This window comes from Ambystoma mexicanum, chromosome 9, assembly GCF_040938575.1.
Source record: "Ambystoma mexicanum isolate Mex_15411 chromosome 9, UKY_AmexF1_1, whole genome shotgun sequence".
NCBI classification, from domain to species: domain Eukaryota; kingdom Metazoa; phylum Chordata; class Amphibia; order Caudata; family Ambystomatidae; genus Ambystoma; species Ambystoma mexicanum.
The window spans coordinates 433,655,568-433,678,048 of record NC_090931.1 but is presented as its reverse complement, the minus strand read 5'-3'; the positions used below and the strand labels follow the sequence as shown (position 1 = coordinate 433,678,048).

The window sequence follows — 22,481 nt, the reverse complement described above, 5'->3', positions numbered from 1 at the left end:
GAGCAGGGGGGCAGATCCCGGAATGCTCCCGGAGAGAGGTGTGATAACTTGTAACCCCAGGTCTGCAGGGGCAGCTATTCTCTCACCCTCGTCTCCCGAGGGTGACCGACAAGGCTTCTTGCTGTAGAAGTGCCTCTGGCAAAATTGGGTGGAAGACCTCTGGACGCCAGGCCTCTTGCGGGATTTCCATCGACGAAGCGATAGTCGGCCCCGTCATCGACGTCGTCGCCTGCGGTCCAGGAATGGTTGATGTCAACTGCGTCAGCGGCAGAGAAGTAAATGACGACTGCCCTACCGTCGAAGACGGTGGTGGTCGTGCAGGCTTATGCGTTGTTCCCGCCTTTTCTGAACCCGACCTGCGTTTCTCTGCCTCTCGACTCGAGGTCGATCTATGACGATCGCCCAAGGAGGATTTAGATTTTTCTTTGTCATATCCTCGCTGAAGATGAGGACGAAGAGGCCTCCTTCGAAGAAGAGTCCCTGGAATGGCCTACTGACGATTCCTTGTCCACCGGTCGCAATTTCTTTACCAGGGGTTCTGACGAGTATGAGCGTCGCGGGGCCCCTGAAGATTTTGACTCTGAGGCCGCGCTGCGTGTGGAGCCCACGTCCGAAGGCGGGTATGCCCCCGCTCTGTCGTTCAACCATGCCACAAGTCTGCGACTCCGATCCTTAAGAGTCTTCTGGGAGAAGCCCTTACATATGTCACACTTGTCAGCCGAGTGATGAGGGTGCAGACAGTATATGCAGTCCATATGTCCGTCCCCCTCGTACACCTTCTTTAGTCCGCACGTAGCGCACGGGCGGAAAAGTGCTTTTCCTGACATCAGGAGAAAAACTCCAACAGCACAGCCTAACCAAGTAGAAATTACACGAGGTGCTCCCACTTTGGAGACGGTTGAAATTACGTCCTAGTGGGGCATGCGTGCGTGGCCCAAAATGACGTAGATAGGACACAAAAGTGTCGAACTTTTTCCTATGGGAAACGGCTTTATAAGCTTACCGAGGGTTCCCAGTCTGTCGACGGGGAATATTCCAAGCATGTGAATCCACGAAAGATCCAATGTTGGAGAAGTACACTCTTGTTGTGATGCCACTACCATTTCATTGTTGTCTCCTATATTCAAAATTACATCTACATATCATTTGAAAGCATGGAAGTCGTTCAATAGTGTGCAGTGTCTAGATAGCATTTGTCCGAGCAGAATGCCATTAGTTACAAGAGTTGTCATTGACAACAAAGGTTTAATAAACTTATCTTGGTCATTTAAAAACAGTTTGTATCATTCTTTTTCATAGGTGGTACAGGCTGGTGGCCTATCGTTCCTTTACATGGTGGCTTCACAGGAGGCTTGGACACCGCGTTCGAAGAGTAATACCCGCCTGTGTCGTTGGTGCCATAAGACAAACATTCCCCAGTGACAGCGGTCAGTACAGGGGAATTTCCCTCACTGTGCTGCAACCTGACCTGTACAATGTGTAAAGTTTAGTATTTTTGTGCCATCAAAATAAGAAACAAAATAAAACACAACATATATTTTAACAACGGTTGTTTCGATTTTTTAAATGAATCAAGTGTGTCTCCATTCAGCAGTGTTCTGGTGCCTTGTCTGCACGCCCCCGGCCCATCCATCCCACCCCCCTCTATCAAAGGCAGTTTGCGCCAGTGGATGTGTGCTGCCATGGGGGGCTGTCAGGGGCGCAAACGGCCAAGGTGCCAAAAAGCATGTACACTCCAAAAGGTATCCCACGCCCAGGGGCCATTGCTCACATGACTCCTCAGACCCCGTGTCTCCGGCCAGGATCCCCCCCCCTCACGCTGGCCGTGCCCCTGCAATCCACATAATACCACGACATATACACGTCATTCATTCACAAACACACCCCTGTTTCTAATACTTTATAAACCACTTGTTATGTCTCATGAGAACATCTTTGTGCTTTGCAAGTCAACTCCTGAACGTGCTACCTGAGGACCACTGATATCTATGCTAATCTGCTCGTCGTCGTGCTATCTGTCAACTTCTGTGACCCCTTCGAGCAAACTCGTCAGTGTGCTACCTGTGGCCATCTACCTGTTCTCCTGCCACAAACTACTGGGCTTGCTGAATCTAACTGTTTGTTGGTCAAGGTAAGGCCATGTATCCTAGTCATATTTCGTTCATTTTTAAATTTCTATCTATTTGCGAGTAGAGTACTCATTAGAGCTATGTTCATTGGTCTCATTGCTTTTGACTTGAGTTTCAATTGTTATGCTATCAATAGATCTATTTATTTTCATCTGTGTCAATTGTCATCGAATTGCATCCTTCGCGGGTCCTCTCTATAATGTAAGCATGTTTCCTTTCATGCAAGACAGTACATCCAAGGGACAAGTCACATGTTCAGAGTTTAGTCACATCATTTATTAATTTGTGAAAGTTATGCAAATACTAAGCCGCACATGGTGAACTGCTATAGTTCCGGCGAGCAAAACAAGCCTTGCATTGAGCATTGTATGGTTCATTTACTTTATCAAATTTTTATTCATCAAGAATTTATAATAATGGTGATATTTACTTTTCAGAATTTTCAACAATGCCTGCCTGTTCGATTAGCGGTTGCCCTTCGAAGACCCATGATAAAATCTGAAGGCACTACAATGCATGTATTCCCCAAGACTGTAGATTGGATAAGAGAATGGGTCCGATATTGCGGATATGCACCCTCAGAGCTTGAAAGTAGAGTCCAAAAAGTCCTTGAGGACAAGAGAGGTGATCGATACCGCATCTGCAGCCGGCACTTTCCCTCGAACATGTACACCACATCCTGGGTAACAAAGAAGAATAAATGGGGAATGACACGAAAATTGCTCGCAAACGCTATTCCCACTCTATTCGTCCACATTCCGCTACTGGTGAGTCAAGTGTCCGGATTTAGCTTTAGGCCTTGCGGTAGTGTCTAGATAGCCGAATGGATTGATTGATATTTTAGGTGTTGTGTCCCCTGTAATACTTTCGATATTGATATGAGTATAGCTTTTTGAATAATGACATTTATCAATAAATTATTTCTCGATTTTATAACCCATACTTAGCTATTCCGCTACAGACTTGTTTTATGCATGTCAAGAAATAGTTTATGTATCGTGTAATTATTTTACCGAATGTTGGCTTTCCAATTGATATACACCTTAGTTGTCGTCCCCTAGTGTTCATTTTCAGTTATAATTATTGTTATCCATACTAATGCAAGTACTGTCTTTCAGGGAGATGCTGAAGCGTCCACCACATGGACAACATCCCTAGATGTTCTTCAGCAGCACGAGGTATGGATACTGACCGTTCCATCGAACGAGATCATCAGATCTTGTATACTTGTAGCGTGATTGTTCTACACAAGGTTTCATTCGTGGTTAGCCATTGATATGTACCTGTGTCGTTGACCCCAAGTGTGTGTTATGTTTTCAATATTGTAAAGCTTACTAATGCAAGTACTATCTTTCAGGCAGTAGATGCAGCGTCAACCCCTGCACTTGATGCAGAGCCTGACATTCAAGTAATTCCGGTGGAAGTGGAAGCGGGAGCATGCATATACGATTCGATGCAACAGCTTTCGGAAGTGCGCATTACATTTACAACATCCCTAGATATTCTTCAACAGCACGAGGTATGGATACTCACATCTCCATCGAGCGAGATCATATAACGTGATTCCATTTGCTATACTTTCTTCCTTATTAACGCAAGTACTGTGTTTCAGGGAGACGACGGAGCTTCCTCTACAATCACAACATCCCTTGTAGTTGATGCAGATGTAAATAAATCAGAGAAATAAGTCGAGAAAATTGGATCATATATAGATATCCATTGATTCTTTTAGACAATGGATCATTTGTGGTCATCTATTTATATGATCTATGCCGTCTACCCCCAAGTATGTGTTATGTTTAAAATATTGAAAACCATACTAATACAAGTACTGTGTTTCAGGGAGTTGCTGAAGCGTCCTCTCCAATAAAATCATTCATGCCAGTCTATGCAGAGCCAGAGGTATGGATACTGACAGTTCCATCGAACTAGATAATCAGAGCTCGAATACTTGTCGTTTGATTGTTCTACACAATGTTTCATTCGTGTTTAGCTATTGAGATGTAACGGTGTGGTCGTCCTCAAGTGTGTTTTAGGTTTTCAATATTTGATCCATAGTAATGAAAGTACTATGTTTCAGGGAGTCAATGGAGCGTCATTATGTGCTGTCTACGCTGATCCAGAAATTATAGTCGTTGCAGCGCAAGAGGAAGGGGAGACATGCGGATATGAATCGGAGCGACAGCGTGCAGATGTTGAAGTTTGAGTCAAGAAAGTTGCAAAGAAAATAAACAAAAATAAGGTTAGTTACAAAGAGTTCATATTTTTAGAAATTGTTTTGTGCTGGGGACTATATTATGGTTTTTTTTCTGTCAATTGTACAATACTGTATCTTGGGTTTAAACTGAACATCCCTTTTCCAATCTGTCCTCTAGTTGCCCGTGGGTGTACGAACTATACATACACCGACAATGAAACAAATGAGAGCTGTTGCTTGCCAAACCATTTAACACTATGGAGGAACTATTAATTGAGGCGTGGCGTGTTCAGCCTCGAAATGCATTTGTTCAATGGCCGGAACATGAATTGAATGTGTCCGGAGAATCCAGCAAAGTTTTATTGGACCATTGCTACAGTGCGACTGCACCACCACAAGAAGATGATACTGAATGTATTGAAGATAGCTCTGCAGTTGTCGCATGTCAATTCACACAATCTATACCCGCCAAAAAAATGCCACCCAAAAAGCCGTCGACATTGTTGTGTTCTCCCATCAATGTTCAAGTAACAGATGTTGAAATGACAGAGAATGAACCAGCAGCACTATTCACCGACGCATCAGAACATGCCATCACCGATATTAGTTTCAATTCGGGCGATATGTCCACAACGGACGAAACAACTGTGATGCAGGATGACAGTCTAATGAAAGAAGGCAAATACATAGTATTCGACTGTTTGATGGATATTATAAGTATGCTGAAATGTGGGGATTCAGTTAGAGGGCAAGTATGTGGGAAGCCATTGATGAATGTGACTTGTCAAACACAAAGCAGTAACGTCAAAATACATGCCACCTGTACATTACATCATATGTTCTCATGGTCTGCACAACCGATGCTGGGGAAACTGCCAGCAGGCAATCTACTTTGTGCAGCTGCCTCACTTTTTAGTGGGTCCTGTTTTAGAAAGTCTTTCTTTCAGTTTGTGAGACTCCATTTCATTTCTAAAACGCAGTACTACAAATACCAACATGATCATCTATTTCCGGCCATTAGTGATGCTTGGAAAATTTAACAATTGCCTATAAAAAGTACATTCAAAGGCAAATGGTTCAGGCTAGCCGGCGATGGACAGTGTGACAGCCCTGGATTTTCAGCCAAGTACTGCACCTACCACTTTCAGGACATGGATAGTAAGAAAATTGTGAGTTCGGTGGTCGTGCAGGTGTCCTAATGTAAATCCTCATTGGCCATGGAGAAACTAGGATTTATAAAATCATTGGAATATCTACAATCGAGGGGAATGCACATCAACCTCATAGCCACGGACAGACATGTTTCAATAGCCAAGACAATGAGATAGCAGTTCCCACATATTAAACATCAATTTGACGTATGGCATCTTGTTAAATCAATCTATAAGAAAATCTCGGCTGCAGGGGGAAAAAAAGAGGTTTGGAAAGTATTTCACAGTGGTCCCAGTCTATCAGCAACCATCTTTGGTGGATCTCCAAAACTTGGTCTCTACGATCGACCGACTTAGGCTTAAAAACACATGGCTGACCAGTATGGACAAACATTTCTGACCGAACCATTCCTTTAAACTATGCCATTTTGTTCCTCCTTCAAAGTAGTTTAAATGCCTCAAAAACGAACGGTGTGAAGTTCTGAAGTATATTTTTGTGTGATAGATTGCCTTCTTCGAGTGAATGTTTTATAACTGACTGTAATAAATTAATAAGTGTTTTAACAAGAAACCTTGAGTATAAGAGTCTATTTTAATACTTGCGATTATAGACCTCTGTGCAACATCATTAGAGCTCAAATTCCACTCTTGAGAGGTTGGCTGCTCAGCAACGCTACCAAAACTGTGTAGTACAGATTTATATCAAAGGTTGGTTTTGCTTACACCTCTAGTCCTAGTTGTTTGTAGTGTTTCCAAAGGGTACTGCATACAAACTTTGCCTAGCAACTGGTGTCACCACAAAGCCCACCAATGCTAAAGAAATGCACCATTCAAACTACCAGGGGCTGTCCAATCATGAACAACCTCTGACCAAAACATCTGCCCAGCAACAGACACACTGTGGCTTGCATTGGACTGCATCCAGGCAGACCCAGCACCCCACATCCAGCAGCAAACACAGACCGGAACTTTGGCCGGGAAAGGGCTTTCCAAATAATGGCAATTCTGGACCCGAGAGAGGAAAATATCTTGTGGCACAGCCATTTTAGAGTATATCATGCTCTAAATGACATTATGCGGGGAACATGAAAAAGGACACAAGTAAAAAAGTAAAAAATATGCTCTAAAAATATGCCAGCACCTCCCGGACACATTGTGAATGCAACAACAAAGTTGCAAACGAAAAAGTTAGAAGGAAACAAACTATCTGAACCATCCTTCACTTTAGGCGATGTGTGCAGCTTTAAAATAAACAAGAATTCCACTAAGGGAGACGAACAAGTTCCTTACCAACTGGTAACATTCTTTCGACTGGATGTCCCTCCAACGTATTGCACATCTTTGACATGTAATGTCCACAGCTGTGCACTTGGGAAGCTTTTTCGGCAGAGGGCGTCCTGCGTCGATGACGTCGGGTCGATGTCCCTCAAAGGCCTCTGTCAAGGGCGACGTCACCGGATGGGATGTTATAAATAGGACGCATGGCGCCTGTAGCATCAGTTTATGTTTTTTCCCCCAGAACGTGTGGCACCAATCCAATGCCTGCTTGACTGCACATAGCCTTGCGGAAACTTAAAGTGCAATCGCATAGGAAATTCTTCAGAGAGGCAGGCTGGGAGGGCGATGTGGAATACGTTGGAGGAACATCCAGTCGAAAGAACGTTACCAGTTGGTAAGTAACTTGTTCTTCGACTCACAAAGCAGTAACAGAAAATGGAGGAGGGAAAAGAATTTAGAGTACCCAAACAGATAGCGGAATAAAGAACCGCCTTACCAAAGGCCAGATCCTGACCATGGATCGTATCCAGGGAGTAATGTTTAACAAAGGTGTGGATAGAAGCCCATGTGGCTGCATCACAAATATTCCTAATAAGAACTCCCAGTTGGAGGGCTGTGGAAGTAGCCACGCTCTTAGTGGAATGAGCTCTCAACCCTACAGGAGGGTTCTTACCCGCCAATCGGTAACACTCTGTAATGGTGAGGATAATCCACCTGGACAGGGTCCGTTAACAGCCTGGCCCAATCGGTGTCCAGCATATCCCACAAAGAGTTGATCGTCCACTCTGACCCTGGACATCCTAGAAATATAAAAGCTCAAGGGATCTCCTAGGATCCAACCTATGGAGTCGCTCCTCTTTCTTACCAGGATGAGGAGGAGGATAGAAAGAAGGAAGAACCAATTTCTGTCTCAAATGAAATTCAGATACTAACTTATGTAGAAAGGAAGGACGTACCCTTAGAACAACCCTGTCCCTGTGGAACACAGTAAAGGGCGGCTTAGAGGAAAGTGCCTGCAATTCACTCACTCTGCGAGCGGAAGTAATGCAACCAAGAACACTGTCTTGAAGGACAATAATCTCAAGGGACAAGAGTGCATAGGTTCAAACTGAGCATCCATTAGAAATTTCAAAACCAAATTCAAATCACAAACTGGCGCCTGGAAAGGGGACGGCGGGAACACATTAGTCAGTCCTTTAAGAAATTGAGAAATCAAAGGAATCCTAAAGTAAGAACATTCTTCAGACGAGCGCTTAAATATAGACAGCGCCGCCAAGTAACCTTTAATGGTACCTACTTGAAGGCCCCTGTGTGCCAAAGAAAGAAAGAAAGAAAGACAAAACCATAGGAATGGAACAATGAAAAGGATCAACATTTTGTCCTCTGCACCAGTCACAAAACTTACACCTACGGCAACGGTACAGGGATTTTGTTGCTGGCCTCCTGGTCGAAAGCAACACCTCAATCACATCATCTGGGAGGTCCCAATCCTTATATCTCAACCTTTCAGATACTAAGCGTGAAGGTTGAGAGTTCTGACCTCTGGATGGAGAACCCGACCCTCCCACCCCCCTCTCGTGAGAGCAGATTCTCTCTGTAGGGAAGACGGCGTGGAGGGCAGATGGACATTTCTAGAAGATCCGGGTACCATGCTCTCCTGGCCCAATCCAGAGCAATGAGGATCATGTGGGAACCAAACCTCCATTACCTCCGCAACACTTGATGAATGACGGGGACTGGAGGAAACTCGTAAAGCAGTGGGAATGACCAATCCACTACGAATGCGTCTCCCAAGGCTCCACTCGGAGGAAATTCCCTTGAGCAGAATCTCTTGCACTTCCGGTTGGCAGTGGTGGCGAAGAGATCCACTTGCGGGGGTTCCCCAAAGGGCAAAGATCTCCAGAAGGACTTCCTGAGCCAACTCCTACTCGAGAGAATCCATGCTCTGCCTGCTCAAAGCATCCGCCGCCACATTTTTGTCTCCGGCCAGATTAACTGCCGAGATCGAAATTCCCTGCTGGATGGCCCAGAACGAGAGCTGCATTGCCTCTCTGCACAAAAGGAGTGACCCTACTCCCCCTCCCCCTCCTTTTTTTGTTGAGGTAATGCATGGCCACTGTGTTGTCCGTCATGATCAGGACACTCTTCCCCCGCACAGACGACAGAAAAGCCTTCAGGGCCAGCCTGATGGCCCTCAGCTCTAACAGATGTGAGGTTTGGACTCTGACGGAGACAAACGAAAAGTCGTTGGCATGAGCGCCCCATCCTGCGAGGGAAGCATCCATCACTACAGTCACCTACGGCCATGGTTGCCAAAACGTCTCCCCTTTCATCAGGCTCCCTTCGTTGGCCCACCACAGAAGATCCTGGGAGACCAAGATTGGAATCTGAACGGGATCCGAAATCTTGCCTGAGAACTGCGACCACTGCATCTTGAGGACCCCTTGCAGGGATCTCATCCTCAGCCTGGCCTGTGGCACAAGAAAAATGCAGGATGCCATGAGGGCGAGCAACCTTAAGAATTCGAAAGCTGGGAGACGCTGGCCACGTTGAAACTTGTCCACCATCTGCACAATGTGATAAGCCCTCACCATGGGAGGCGAGCACTTCCCCAAGGACGTGTCCAACACAGCCCAGATGTACTAGAGCTGTTGAGAAGGTGTCAGATGCGACTTCTTGAAATTGAGGGAGAAGCCCAGCCTGTGGAGGGAGCGGCAGGTGAGACCGAGGTGATCCAAGGATTGCTTGGAAACACGCACCGATCAGCCAGTCGTCCAAGTAGGGGTAGACATGAATCCCCCCTCGCCTGAGATACGCTGCTACCACCACCACCACTAGCTTGGTGAAGACCATCAGGGGCGGAGGTCAATCTGAAGGGCAGGACCCGAAACTGAAAGTGCAAGTCGCCAGCCGCAAACCTCAGGTACTTTTTGTGCTTGGGATGGATCAGCACTTGAAAATGAGCATCCTGTAGGTCCAGAGACACCAACCAATCCTGAGGTTGAAGGGCCTGGAGGACTTGAGAAAGAGTGACCATCTTGAACTTGTTCTTCCTGAGAAGTTTGTTCAACCAATTCAAGTCCAGGATGGGTCTCAATCCTCCGTATTTCTTTGGGATCAAAAAAAAGGGGAATACCATCCCTTGTTCCTCTCCGCTACAGGCACCAGTTCTATAGCGCTTTTCTCTAGCAGGATCAAGATTTCCTGCACAAGGAGCGGATCCGGAAGCTTCAAAGAGAGATTCCCTGGTGGATTGTCATGAGGCCGCTTTAGGACAGGAAGACAGTAGACATTGGCGATAGTCTCTAGAACCCACACATCCGAAGTAATGGCTCGCCACTCTTCGAGATGCTGAGACAGTCTGGCCCCAACCGGCGAACTGTGAGACATGGCCACATGACTGTTTTGGAGCGGCTGCAGCAGCTCCCGAAGGCAAGAGGCAGCTGCCTGAGCAGCTTTGGCAAATCTATTTCCCCGACCACCACGGGTGCTCTTTTGCTGACCCCTTTGACTGGCGGCTCCTCTCATTCTATCAAAGGAGGAGTAGAAATGAAAAGAACCTCCCCTCCACTGCAATCCCCTAGGACAAAAAGGCGGAGATTGACACAAGGCTGCGGTTAAAGATTTCGCTGCAGCTTTTGAGGTCTGCAACCTCTCGAGGCTCGTCAGCCTTGCTGCCAAACAAATGCGCGCCATCAAAGGGCATGTTCAAAAGACGGGCTTGCACATCCGGGGCAAAACCAGACTTCCGCAACCACACAAATCTGCGTAAAACGGTGCTCGCAGGCATGCACTGGCTAACAATGTCAGCAGTAGCCAAACCCAACTGAAGGGATTCAGTGGCATCCTTCATGGCATCCTTGCCATCTTGCACGAGAGCAAGGAACCCATCTTTCTTCCCCCTCGGGAATATGCTCAGCCGCTAGAGCAACACAGTTCCACAGAGTGTGTGAAAACCTTGCTAAAACACATGTGGAGTTGGCTGATTTCAATGCCATGCTCCCCGCAGAAAATACCCTACGAGCCCAACTGAAGCGTTTGTCGTCCCCATCAGGAGGGATGGTAGGGTACGCCGCCTGCTTTGAGGTGGCTGTAGCCACCTGAACCACCAAACTCTCGGGAGCGGGGTGAGTGGATAAGTAGCTGGAGGTCGCTAAGGGAAGGGCGGTACTTCTTTGTCAATGACTTGTTAACAACCAGCAGAGATTCTGGTGACTGCCAAGCAGCCGCCACCCTTTTCTGTGAAGTGAGATGAAAAGGTAGCACTGGGTCACAGGACAGACCTTGATCTAAAATGTCTGTTAGATCATCTTGTACATCATCTTGTACAAAATCTTCAGGAGTACTGGACCAGCCCAGATACTCCATGACCCTAGCCATGAGCCTCCCGTAAAATGACTCAGCATGAGCCCCAGGCTTGCCAAATTCCACTTCCGGAGAAGTGTCCAACCCCACTGGCATCATGAAGCGTTTGCCTCAACTCCTCCAATTGACTGTCTCCAGAAAAGACAGGAGCCACCTCAGGCTCAACAGGGTCCTCAAAGTCAGACCTTTCCTCCTCCTCATTTATGTTGTCCAGAGGGAGGTAAAAGCCCTGCCTCGGGACAGAAGAGGGTGTGGAGTCCACCACTGGCCTCAAAGACTTAGTAGTAGCCTTCCCTGAAATGGTGGATCCTCCAAGGAACTCCACAGTAAATTTCGGGCAAAAATCCCAGAAGGCGTCAAGAGTGCGCCTACTGTTTGGGCGTCAAGAGTGCCGAAGGCTTTGGCGTGGACAATGGTGCCGACGGCACCAACGGCTGATAAGAAGGTAAAGCCTCGATGTCCGAATTCGACGGACACGGCGCTGACGCAGGCTTCTAACCCTTAGTAGGTATCTGCAGTCTCGCTGGGGACGAGGACCGAGACCTGGAAGCATGTCTCTTGCGACTATCCGGAGCCTTGTCTGAACGGGACCGCAAAGGTTTGCGATGAGTTGCATAGAGGACCCGAGCCCAATGGCATGCGAGCCACATTATGAGACCTTCCTTGCCTGCTTCATCAGAAGGCGCGACCGGAACCATGCCCGGCGATTGGAAAATCGCCAACATCTGCTCCTTAAATGGCAGCCCATTCATCTGGAGTTGAGGACTTCGTCGGCATGCCACTTTGCTCGCGGCACCATCCTCCGAGGAGGATGGGGAAGGCGACCGGTGACAGTGCTTCCTAGAATGCCGGGACGAGGAAGAAGAATGGCGGGAAGCACTCCGGGACAGAGATCCCCAGGCCTCATCCCGACACGGAGAATCACCTCTCGAGTCGTCGGTGGAAACCCCCTTGGACGATTTAGATTTTCGGGACATACTGGATTTAGAACCCCTACCCACCTGAAGCTTCCCCTTACGCACCCGCTAGGCCTTGGCAGTCAGCGACTGGCATTTTGAACAGTCATCAGTGTCGTGAATCTCACCCAAGCACCACAAACAAATGTGATGCGGGTTGGTGATCAACATTTTAGACTTGCAGTCCCGGCAAGTCTTGAAGCCAGATCGTGGAGTCGGAGGGGTTGTAGAAGAAGACATCACTACAATGAAACACACGGGGCGCGCCGAGTTCTAGAAGCAAACACGTTTGCGGAAAAAACAGAACTGAGGCTACAGGCGCCGTGCATCCTATTTGTAACATCTGGTGACGTCGCCCTTGACGGAGGCCTTCGAGGGACATCGACCTGACGTAATCGACGCAGGACACCCTCTGCCGAAAAAGTTTCCGAAGTGCACAGCTGTGGACATTACATGTCAGATGTGGAATACGTTGGAGGACACAATCCATTCGCAAGGGTCTTCCAGTACTGATCGTCATAGGGGCTGATCAGTTACCCTGTAAAAGTGAGCAAAAGCCAGGGAGGTAAAGCCGAGGGCTTTACCTATAACCAACCAAACAATCTAGTCAGGATGGAGACAACAGCAAAAACAAAAAAGGTGTCCCACTGAAGTCTATAGGAGCAAAGCAGCAAAAAGAAAATCTTTCCCAACACTGGTGCCCTTCAGCCCCTGTGTGAATGTACTTTCACAAGGAGACCCTTTGCATTATTCACATCTGTACCCAATTACCTGAAAACTGCAGCAGAACATGGGCTAGTGTTGTCGAGGCCCTGGTGTGGCCATACTAGCTTAACACTGGCTCATTGGTCCTTGTACACTGCTCCTTTGCTGTTGGTGGAAATCCAATGCCAGGTTCTTCCTTAGCTTCCAGTTATCCTCCGAGCTGGCTGGACCTGTTCCTTCATGGGGCCATTTGTCCCCCCATTAAATTCTTCTGGCACCCAAGATGTAGAGTAACCCTGGCCTGAACGTTGGGTGGCTTGCAACTGACTTGCCTTAACTCCGTTTTTTCGATGTCCTAAGTCACCTACTGCCATTGCCTCCGTCATGGGATCATTTTATACCGACTGGCTGCCCTTTCCTTTTCCGCAGGGCTGTCCTTTGATCTTGGTCAGTTTTCTTTGTGCTCCTGTTACCGTCTTCATGGATGCTGGTGCTTTTGCCTTGTGTCGTCCACTCACATGTCCTGTCTCTGTTCCTTTAGGTTGTTTGCATCCTTGCTGGCTTGAGTTCCTTAAATCCGGAGGCCCCAACGACTTCTCACCAGACATAAGTTAGTGCCCAAACTCACTGTTCTCCCACTCAACCCAAGCTGAACCGGACGAATCCAGAGCTCTGAGTACTTGTCCACAAGTACTGATATTTCTTGGTTTCCTTACTAGCAGTTCCTGGGTCTGGAGTAATGGGGTATTGCAGTCCTCCTTGCGTCGCTGATTTCTACTGACGCTAGTGAGCTACTCTAATGTCAGCTTTTCTCGGCATGATGGTTCTCAAACCCAATTCAGACACAGTAATATTTGGGATGGTTTCCTTATCACGTTTAATCCCTGCTCTCCTTTGAATTTATTTATATTTATTGTGCATTTGTTAGGCACTTCTACAAGTACATTGTGTTTCAAATCACCCACAGGGCAACAGGGTGGGAACATGGGATAGAAAACAATTAATACACTGGAGGGTAAAGACGAACCTAATAGGCCTTTGAGCATTCAGAGCGGGCAAGTGCAGAGAGAGGGTAGGGGAGGGGAAGAGGGGGCGGTGAGTGCTGGAGTGCCCGGGCTCGTGAGTGAGCAGTAGGTGTATGTGCCTAGTGTAGAAGTGCTAGGGAACTTTCATCTGTAAGAAATATGAAGTACCAATGCCCTATTATTTTACTGCTATTTTTTCACATACTACTGCTTCTGTGGTAAGAATTTCAAGTTACAAGCTACTAGCCAGCACACACAGCATACCATTTCCTACTAGCCAACAGTCAATTATCAATAGCCATTTCTTAGGTATGGTGTGTTTTAGTGTGTATGTATCTAGGATTCATTATATGTTAATTTATACTGTCATTTCTATGCGGATACACATTTTCCTTCCCTACTCCGATTCACTGCACTCAACTGATTTTAATGGTCTCTCTGCTGTGCAGCAATGGGCGTCATCTCAACATTTTCATCTGAACCTGTCTAAAATGAAGATTTTCCTGCAAACACTGTACCTCTACATTCCTCACCGTTCTCTTTCCTTTAGTCCTACCTCTCATTTTTCCTCCCTCTGCATGCAATCTTGGTGTTGTATGTTACCCCTCCCTCTTTCTCCCAACTACATCCAGCACTGCCCGTTCTTGTTTCTACTTGTTTAACATTCGTCATGCACACCCTTTTTAATCGTTCCTTTCATAACTCTAATTTTTCCCCAGCTTGATTAATGTTCTGACCGTATTGGCTTTTCTGCCTCCATCTTGTCCCCCTTATCTCTGATATAGTTCTGCTATTTGTCTCATATTCTCAATCTCCCCACGCGCTTCTATCACTTCCTCACCTCGTCTCGATCTCACTTCAAATTTTTGATGCTCGCATTCTCTTCGACTGTCTACAAGTGCAACCATGGTCACACTTCACTATCTCATCTCTTATTACTTTCTATACGCCTTACGCTCTTTATTCCCAAAATCAATTCATACTCACTGTTCCTCGACCCCCTTGTGCCTCTTCCCATTTTTGCTCATTTTTCTTTCACTCTCCAAAACAATGGCAATCTCATCCCCCTGTATTCAATCATCTTCATCTCTTCAGGTTTTCCATACCTGCTTAAAATCCATCTTCTCTACTCGCTTATCAACATCTGATTTTCTCCCCTCGACCTCACACCATTGTCTGACCTGTTATCCTTTAATTATTGTACCGTTTTCAGAGCCTTGGCGAGAGCACTCTATAAACCCAATTAAATACAAATGTTGGTACCAGCCTAGCCCCTAAGAGTGAAGCCTATCTGATACAATATGTAACGACTGGGATTGTTCTGGTCTTACTTGCTGAGCCGCCAATTTTACTTATGATTGCTCTTTTCACATCCCTCTCCAGAAGCTCTGAATATATGTCCCAAACAATCCCATATAGCAGTTGATATGGTAGCAAGAGGGCCAAGCCCAACTGCCTATCCACAGTATGCAAAAGAGACAAATTCAATCTGCAGTATTAAATGATAAAAAAAACAGTAATCGGGGCCAGGAGACTGAAAGACTATGACCGCCTGTGGGTGTTACGTACTTGTTAGGGTACTTGCGGAAGATGTCCCTGATAACCACTATGGCTTCTTGAACCACATAGTTGACTTTGGTCTGGATGAGGTCGAGTAGGGTGCTTACGCAGCGCTCTGCTGATTGCTAGAAAAATGGAGAGTTTATACAAACAGTTTACTGACACTTGCACAATTAACAATGCAGATACAATAAAAGTGTGGAAATAAGTACTTCACATAACAGGCATGAGCAACAGTAAGACATGCATTACTTACCATAATAGCATTTCTGATGATTGTATCTGCTTAGATTCACATGCTGTGCATATAGTCCAACATCCAGTGGTAACCGCAGAGTATTGCATCTTGTCTTTCGGGGACCGAAAGGGGACGTCGGCATAGGCGTGTCTGTAACACTATCCCTATCGTGACGTGTAGTGTACCCAAAATCCCTCACGCGCCGAAGTCCCTCCGACTGTATTTCTTCTGCCATGAGGGAGCCCAAGGCTTATAGTTGGTTGAGTACATAAAGAGAGAAAGTAGTAAGACGTCCTTCCACCATGTTTCTTCCACCATGAGCGGGGAGGTTGGGAGGGTGCATGTGAATCTAAGCAGATACAATCATCAGAAATGCTATTACGGTAAGTAATGCATGTCTTCTGATGCTTGTTAATCTGTTTAGAATCACATGCTGTGCATAGACTAGCGAGCAGTGCCCAGAGTTGGAGGTGGGTTTTGAGAAGTAACAGTAGAGAAAAGATGTCTTGGTACTGCTTGTCCCACCCGAGAATCAGACCAAGAAAGAGTGTCTAGGCAATAGTGTTTTGTAAAGGTGTGTACAGAACTCCAGGTTGCCGCTTTGCAAATGGACTCTAGGGGAACATTTGCAATGAATGGAATGGATGCCACAGTGCCTCGAGTAGAATGTGCTCTAGGCTTGAAAGGCAGTTCTCTCTTAGCAAGAGTGTAACATAATGTGATGCATTTGACACTCCACCTTGATATAGCGGATTTAGAGACAAGATCCCCTTCTCTACCAGCTCCCACTGAAACGAAAAATGGTTTTGTTTTCCTCAGTGGTTTAGTTCTTTCCAGGTAAAGCATGACTGGCCTGCGCACATCTAGTGTGTGTAGCCTTCTTTCGGCCATGCAAGTGGGATTCTGGAAAAAAAGTAGGTAGTTCGACTGGTTCACATGGAACTTCGATATGAATTTAGGCACAAATCTGGGGTGCGTTTGGGCAGAACTACCTTATCCCTGTGGAATGTAACAAAGGGGTCTAGAACAGAAAGTGCCTGTAGTTCACTAACCCTTCTGATAGAAATGATAGCCATTAGGAAGGCCGTTTTGTAAGTCGGGTCTTTTAGACTTGCTTTATGCATAGGCTCAAAGGGAGCTCCCATGAGCCTGGTGAAAATCACATTTAGGTCCCACCGAGGAGCTGGGTGAGAAATGGGAGGATATATCCTCTTAACCCCTTCCATAAAGGCCATAATCACCAGTATCTTCCACCACAACACTTTTTGTTGTGATGTGCTGTAGGCCGACAGAGCAGCCAGATGAACCTTTAGGGAATTGAAGGCCAACCCAGTGTCTAACCGATGGGTTAGGTACATAACAATGTGTGTGGGTGAGCAATTGATCGGATTGACACCTTTGGAATTACACCAGATGACAAAACATTTCCATTTGCTGCCATAGTGTGTTCGGTTTCCCAACTTCCCCGAGTAGGTCCATGCACATCGGAGGAAGCTGTAGGAGCCCAAACTCTACGACCTCAGGAGCCAAGCTGCTAAATTCAGAGTTTGTGGGCATGGGTGTAGGATCTCCCCCCTGTCCTGAGACAGCATGTTGTACGGGCAGGGTAGCTACACTGGTGGGTAGAGGGACATTTCAATCAGGTGAGCTAACCAGGGTTGGCGGGCCCACCAGTATCATGATAACTGGTTCCTGGTGCATCTTGTGCACTATCCTGTTGAGCAGGGGAGTCGGTGGGTGGGTTGGGGGGGGTTTGCGGGGTGGCGTGGGAAGCATAGACAAATTTCACTGACCATATTATCAAGAGCCATTCCCCTTGGAGCGGTTCTGGGGGTACCTGGAGGCGTAGTATTGGCATCTAAGCAGATTAACAAGCATCAGAAATAGAGTTTCCTATAGGACACGATGAGACACGACTAGGGTCAGTGTTAGGCAAAGTTTGAATGCAGTACCCTCTGGGAGCACTACAAACAACTTTGACTACCTACAGGTATAGGCAACCCAACCTTTGGTATGAGCTTGTACTACACAGTTGTGATAGCATGTTGAGCAGCCAGGCTTATCTCAAGAGGGGAAATGTGAGCTGTAGTGGCGTTACACAAAGATTCAGTTACAGGTATTCAAATAAACTCTTACAATCAAGGTTTCTTGCATAAACAATTGATAATCAGTCAGTTATAAAGCCTTCTTCAAAAGTGAGCAATACAATAGTAACACACAAATATACTTCAATACTTTACACTTTCAGTTTCTGAATCAGACAAGGCCCTTTTGGGATGGCCCATAGACACAACCTACACCCACAGGTGACTTCAACAACAAGGGTGATGGGGACATTAATACCTTACTGTTGGCATTCAGAATACTCTTTAAAATTTGGTAAAAGGCAAGGGTTATTAGAACACAAGAAATTACAAATATTCATAAGCAGGGCAAATACTATCAGATAGCACTTAGAGTCATTCAATGCAAATAGGCTAAGCCAAAGTCAATGGGCAAAAGTCTTAGTATGGGATGCAGCACTTCAGGTAAGTAAATGGAAAAGTCTTTGCAGAAGTTCTTAGGAGTCTTTGATGAAAAGAAGAATGAAATGTAGGGCCATACGCTGATTACACTTGTGAGTTGTGGAAGTTACAAGCACTTCCACAGTAAGAGGTAATATCTCAGACTTGTTTTACCGTACCTTGGTAAAGAAGAAACTTCTGTTCCCGTGCAGCTCTGCCGAACTCACTGTTCCTGGGCCTCAGACGTGCGGACTAGAGGGAGGACGTCTGGGGACTCCTGCACTGGGACTGTCAAAACTGCCAACCTTCACTTTCAGTGGCTGTTTCGCATTTCAGCTCATTGCAGTAAAGCAAGTATCAAAAAGCATGGTTCCTGGCTGTCAAGGTGGACTGTCCTTACTTCTGGGGTCCTGAACTCTGCTGAGGGGGCTCAGGCTTGGTCAGTACTGCTTCATGGGAGTCCGGAGGATCTTCCAAAAGCTTTAGGCCAGCTTAAAAGTAACGCACACAATCTGGTGTCCCTCTCCCTGGCTATACGGTTTAATGCAGCACTCTGAGGAAATTCAACCAGCTCCGAGATGGGTGTCCAGGTGGCTTACTTTGGAGTTGATTGGTCCCACATCAAAAAGGGAGAAGTCGTCCTTGCAGGGACCTCTCTGTCGATGTGAACTTGTCAAGTAGTCACTGCAGCAGGGCTTCACCGGGCACACCAACGGTCCAGGAGTTGCAGCTGCAGTCCTCTTCCAGCTCTACTTAGTTTCTTTCGTTCCAGTGGTCGACTGCCTGCCAAGCCAAGAGACCGACTTTTATCCAGTTTCCTCGCATTCATTCCAGCCTAGCTGCCACTTACTCAGCAGGGTGGCTGTCCTTGCCAGACAATCAGCCAGCCAATCACGCCAGAGTGCATTTGGGTCTCCAAGGAGTCTAAGCACAGGGAGTTTCAGGCACCTCCCTCACTTCCTGCCTACCCCAGACACTCGGGCGCCAGAGGCAGGTTTCTCTCAGAAACCCTGCTAAAGGTGAAATTAACAAAGACCAAACCTGGTTTGGCGGGCAGAGAAACTCTCTAGAAGGACCTTCCCACAAAGACCTGGAGAAAAAAGAAGACCAGACACCATTTTAGCAACGCTGGCTGGATGCCATTTGGAAAAAGATGGCTCCCGCGGTTACTTTACCAGAGCTGTGAACACTCGCGGTAAATGTAAACCATGGTAGTTCAAAACTAATCCACTGCCACCAGCCAGTCAATTGAGGAAAGAGTAACATAAAAAATGTTACATGAGCATTTAGACACTGGATACTAAGTAACCCCTCCAGCAGTCTATGGTAAAATAGGGTGTGCTGGGTCTAGTAAGTACAATGCTAAGTAAAGTCAATTTCACTTTATTGCTCTGGGAAACAGTAGTTGATCCCAGAGAAGGTGTTTAAACCTTGGTAAGTCTGAAAGAGTCCTCCGTGCCACTTGCATTGAAGGTGCTTTGGGACACAAAAAAAAGGTCTAAAAATCCAATAGAGTATCTAAAAGTGGAAAAAGAGAACAGTACCTCCCAAGGAGACTGGCAAAATCCCAGGAGGATAGCTCAGCAGCAACATGCTCACCTTGGAAGCAAGACGATACGAAGCAACACAGGTTCGATCCCCAGGTCCGCACTTAGAAACCTGTGGGTATTTTAGCACGTTATAAAATACGCAACTAAGAGGAAAAAAAAAATCCTGTAACAGCACCTCGATGCCCGCGGGCTGTATGAGTGCTTTAAAAATGCAATAAAAATAAAAAATGTGATGGGAATACAAGAACGATTGTAGAATGTATGCACCCCTTACAGGTGACAACATTTTGAAAAATTAGCCCCTTTAAAAAGTAAAAAAAAAGGCAAACCTACTGCTTACCTTGGATACCTTACCTTGGTTAACCCCTGAGCTCCACACCATGAGTGCAGCCAAAAGGACTGCAGAAAACAACTGTCTCAAACACCCTACATTGGACAATAAAACACTCTTCCAGACTCTAGCGAACGATTATAAAAAGGAAATCATTAAAGTTGAGTCAAGTCTACAACCAAAGAATAACGAATGCCCAGTCCAACACTAGAGAGCTATTTTCCATTCTTCGTGAATTGGAAACACCCGCACCTACACCAGACCATCCCATCAAAGATAAACAATGGTGCCTAAATATTCAAAATGCGCTAGCAGACAAAATCGCTTCACTACAACAAAAAATAGTGCTAAAAAAAAAATATCAAACCTCAACCTTGACCCCATCCTCCCATCCAGACTTCCGTCAACCGAATCCATTCAGATAAAAAAAAATATGTGACTTCACGCCGCCATCTACCTCGGACGCTATAAATATAGGCCTAAAACCGTCCAGATGCAGAGGCGACACCTGCCCTGCAACCATATTAAAAGAATGTGCAAACGAATTTGCGCCCTCCATTACCAGCCACAGTGTCTCAGGAGGATAGCTCAGTGGCAATGTCCTCGCCTTGGAAGCAAGATGACACGGAGCAACACAGGTTCGATCCCCGGGCCCGCGCTTAGATACCTCTGGGTATTCAGCGCGTTATAAATAACATATCAATAGCTCATTTGCCACTATTACAGTACCGAAAGATCTAAAAGCAGCTTGGGGCTTACCTCTGCTGAAAAGAAAATATAAATAAATTTAAAAAAATACAAATAAAAAAAATAAAAACACACCTTACCCCAAAATCCAGATGAATTTCCATCCCATTACTACAGTACCCTTTTTACAAAAAATAATTGATTGCGCAGCCTATCTGCAGATCCCAAAATTCTTGGAATGTAATAATCTTCTAGGCCTAAGACAATCGGGCCCTCCATGGAAAGGAAACCGCCCTCCTAGGCTTGAAGACGCAAATGGACCAATATAGAGATAAAGGCGATCTCTGTATCCTCCTCCTTCTAGACCGCTCTGCTGCGTTTGATTTGGTCAATCATGATATTCTATGCCAACACCTTGAAATAGCTGCCCACTTCTCTCCTGAAGCCATCAAAATGGATCAAATCCTTTCTCTCCAATCAGACCATGAACGTCTTCTCCGACACCTCAGCAGCCCCCCTGCTCTGGTGACCGGTGGAGTCCTGCAAGGGTCTTGGGTGTCGCCCACCCTAGGTAATGCATTTACAAAGCTCCTATTCAACAAGCTAGACAAAATGGGTATTTTGTATACAAATTATGAGGATGATACTCAAATACTTACACCGATTAATGGCTGCTATGATACAGATTCCAAAAACCTAAACAAAATCTACCTAGCAATCCAGGCCTGGATGGCACTCAATGAATTATGCCTGAACGATGACAAGACTGAGTTAATCCTAATCGGCAACAAATCTCAGCAATCTCCCTCAAGAGTACAAATCGTTCAATATCGATATCAATACCATTACGGTCGCCAACGAAAATAAAAACCCTTGTGGTCTACATTGACTCATCCCTCACCTTAAACATACAGGTCAATGCAACAGTCTCTTCTTCTGCCTATAGGGCTAAACTGATAAGAGCTAGCAGACCCTTCGTCTCCACGGAGGTTAGGGAGAATTCTCATAAATGTGCTAATTCCCTTCACCTTAGAGACCCCCAGCAACTTTGCTGGATTTTGAGGACTTGATTTTTTTTTTAACCTGGAAAGAGTGGGAGCCTTTTTTCCCCCACTCATGTGTTTTGATGTGTGTTTTACACTTGTGTTCTTGCATTATGGAGTTTTAGATAACTCCATAGCCATCATCTTTTCATGTGCGTTACACAGCACCTTCAGTGCAGTGACACAGGGATGTCTTTTTAGACTTCCCAAAGATTTAAATACCTTCTCTCGGATAAACTACCGTTTCCCATAGAATGTAAAGTGAAATTGACTTTACTAGTCTTTCCAAATTGCTAGACCCAGCACATACCATCCAACAATGTAGTGCTGGAGGGGTTACATAGTATCCCCTGTGTCTAAATACCATGTAGCAATCAAATAAGGTTACTCACCGTAGTGACCACCTTACTCCTAGTCCATAGTCCCCTTTCCTCCATACTTATGGGACATTCTTCCGTCCTGTGGGACGGGACCGGAGCACTTTGTAAAAAGCATCACATTTTTCAAAAATGTGTCCTTACTCTCTTTTTATGTGGGGGTACCGCACACGGCCGTAACCCCGCCCTCCTTCGCTCCACCCAGCGCATCGCCCATCAGTCCTTTTCTATCACCTTTAAGCAATAACAGAGTAACCTTACTAGAGGGAACGACGGGCGAGCATATGGAAGAAAGGGGACTATGTACTAGGAGTAAGGTGGTCACTACAGTGAGTAACCTTATTATACTCCTACGTCCTGTCCCCTTTCCTCCATACTTATGGGA

The 22,481-nt window shown here is 46.1% G+C and overlaps 1 protein-coding gene across 15 annotated transcripts in view; it reads right to left on the bottom strand.

Annotated features, from left to right (window-relative positions):
• Window positions 1-22,481, bottom strand: part of AP2B1 (adaptor related protein complex 2 subunit beta 1) — a 1,113,451-nt gene that overhangs the window by 753,624 nt on the left and 337,346 nt on the right. For all 15 annotated transcript variants that reach the window (XM_069614911.1, XM_069614900.1, XM_069614904.1 and 12 more), the window contains one exon: window positions 15,376-15,491. In XM_069614911.1, coding sequence (XP_069471012.1) covers window positions 15,376-15,491 — 116 coding nt within the window. The remainder of the gene's footprint in view (window positions 1-15,375; window positions 15,492-22,481) is intronic.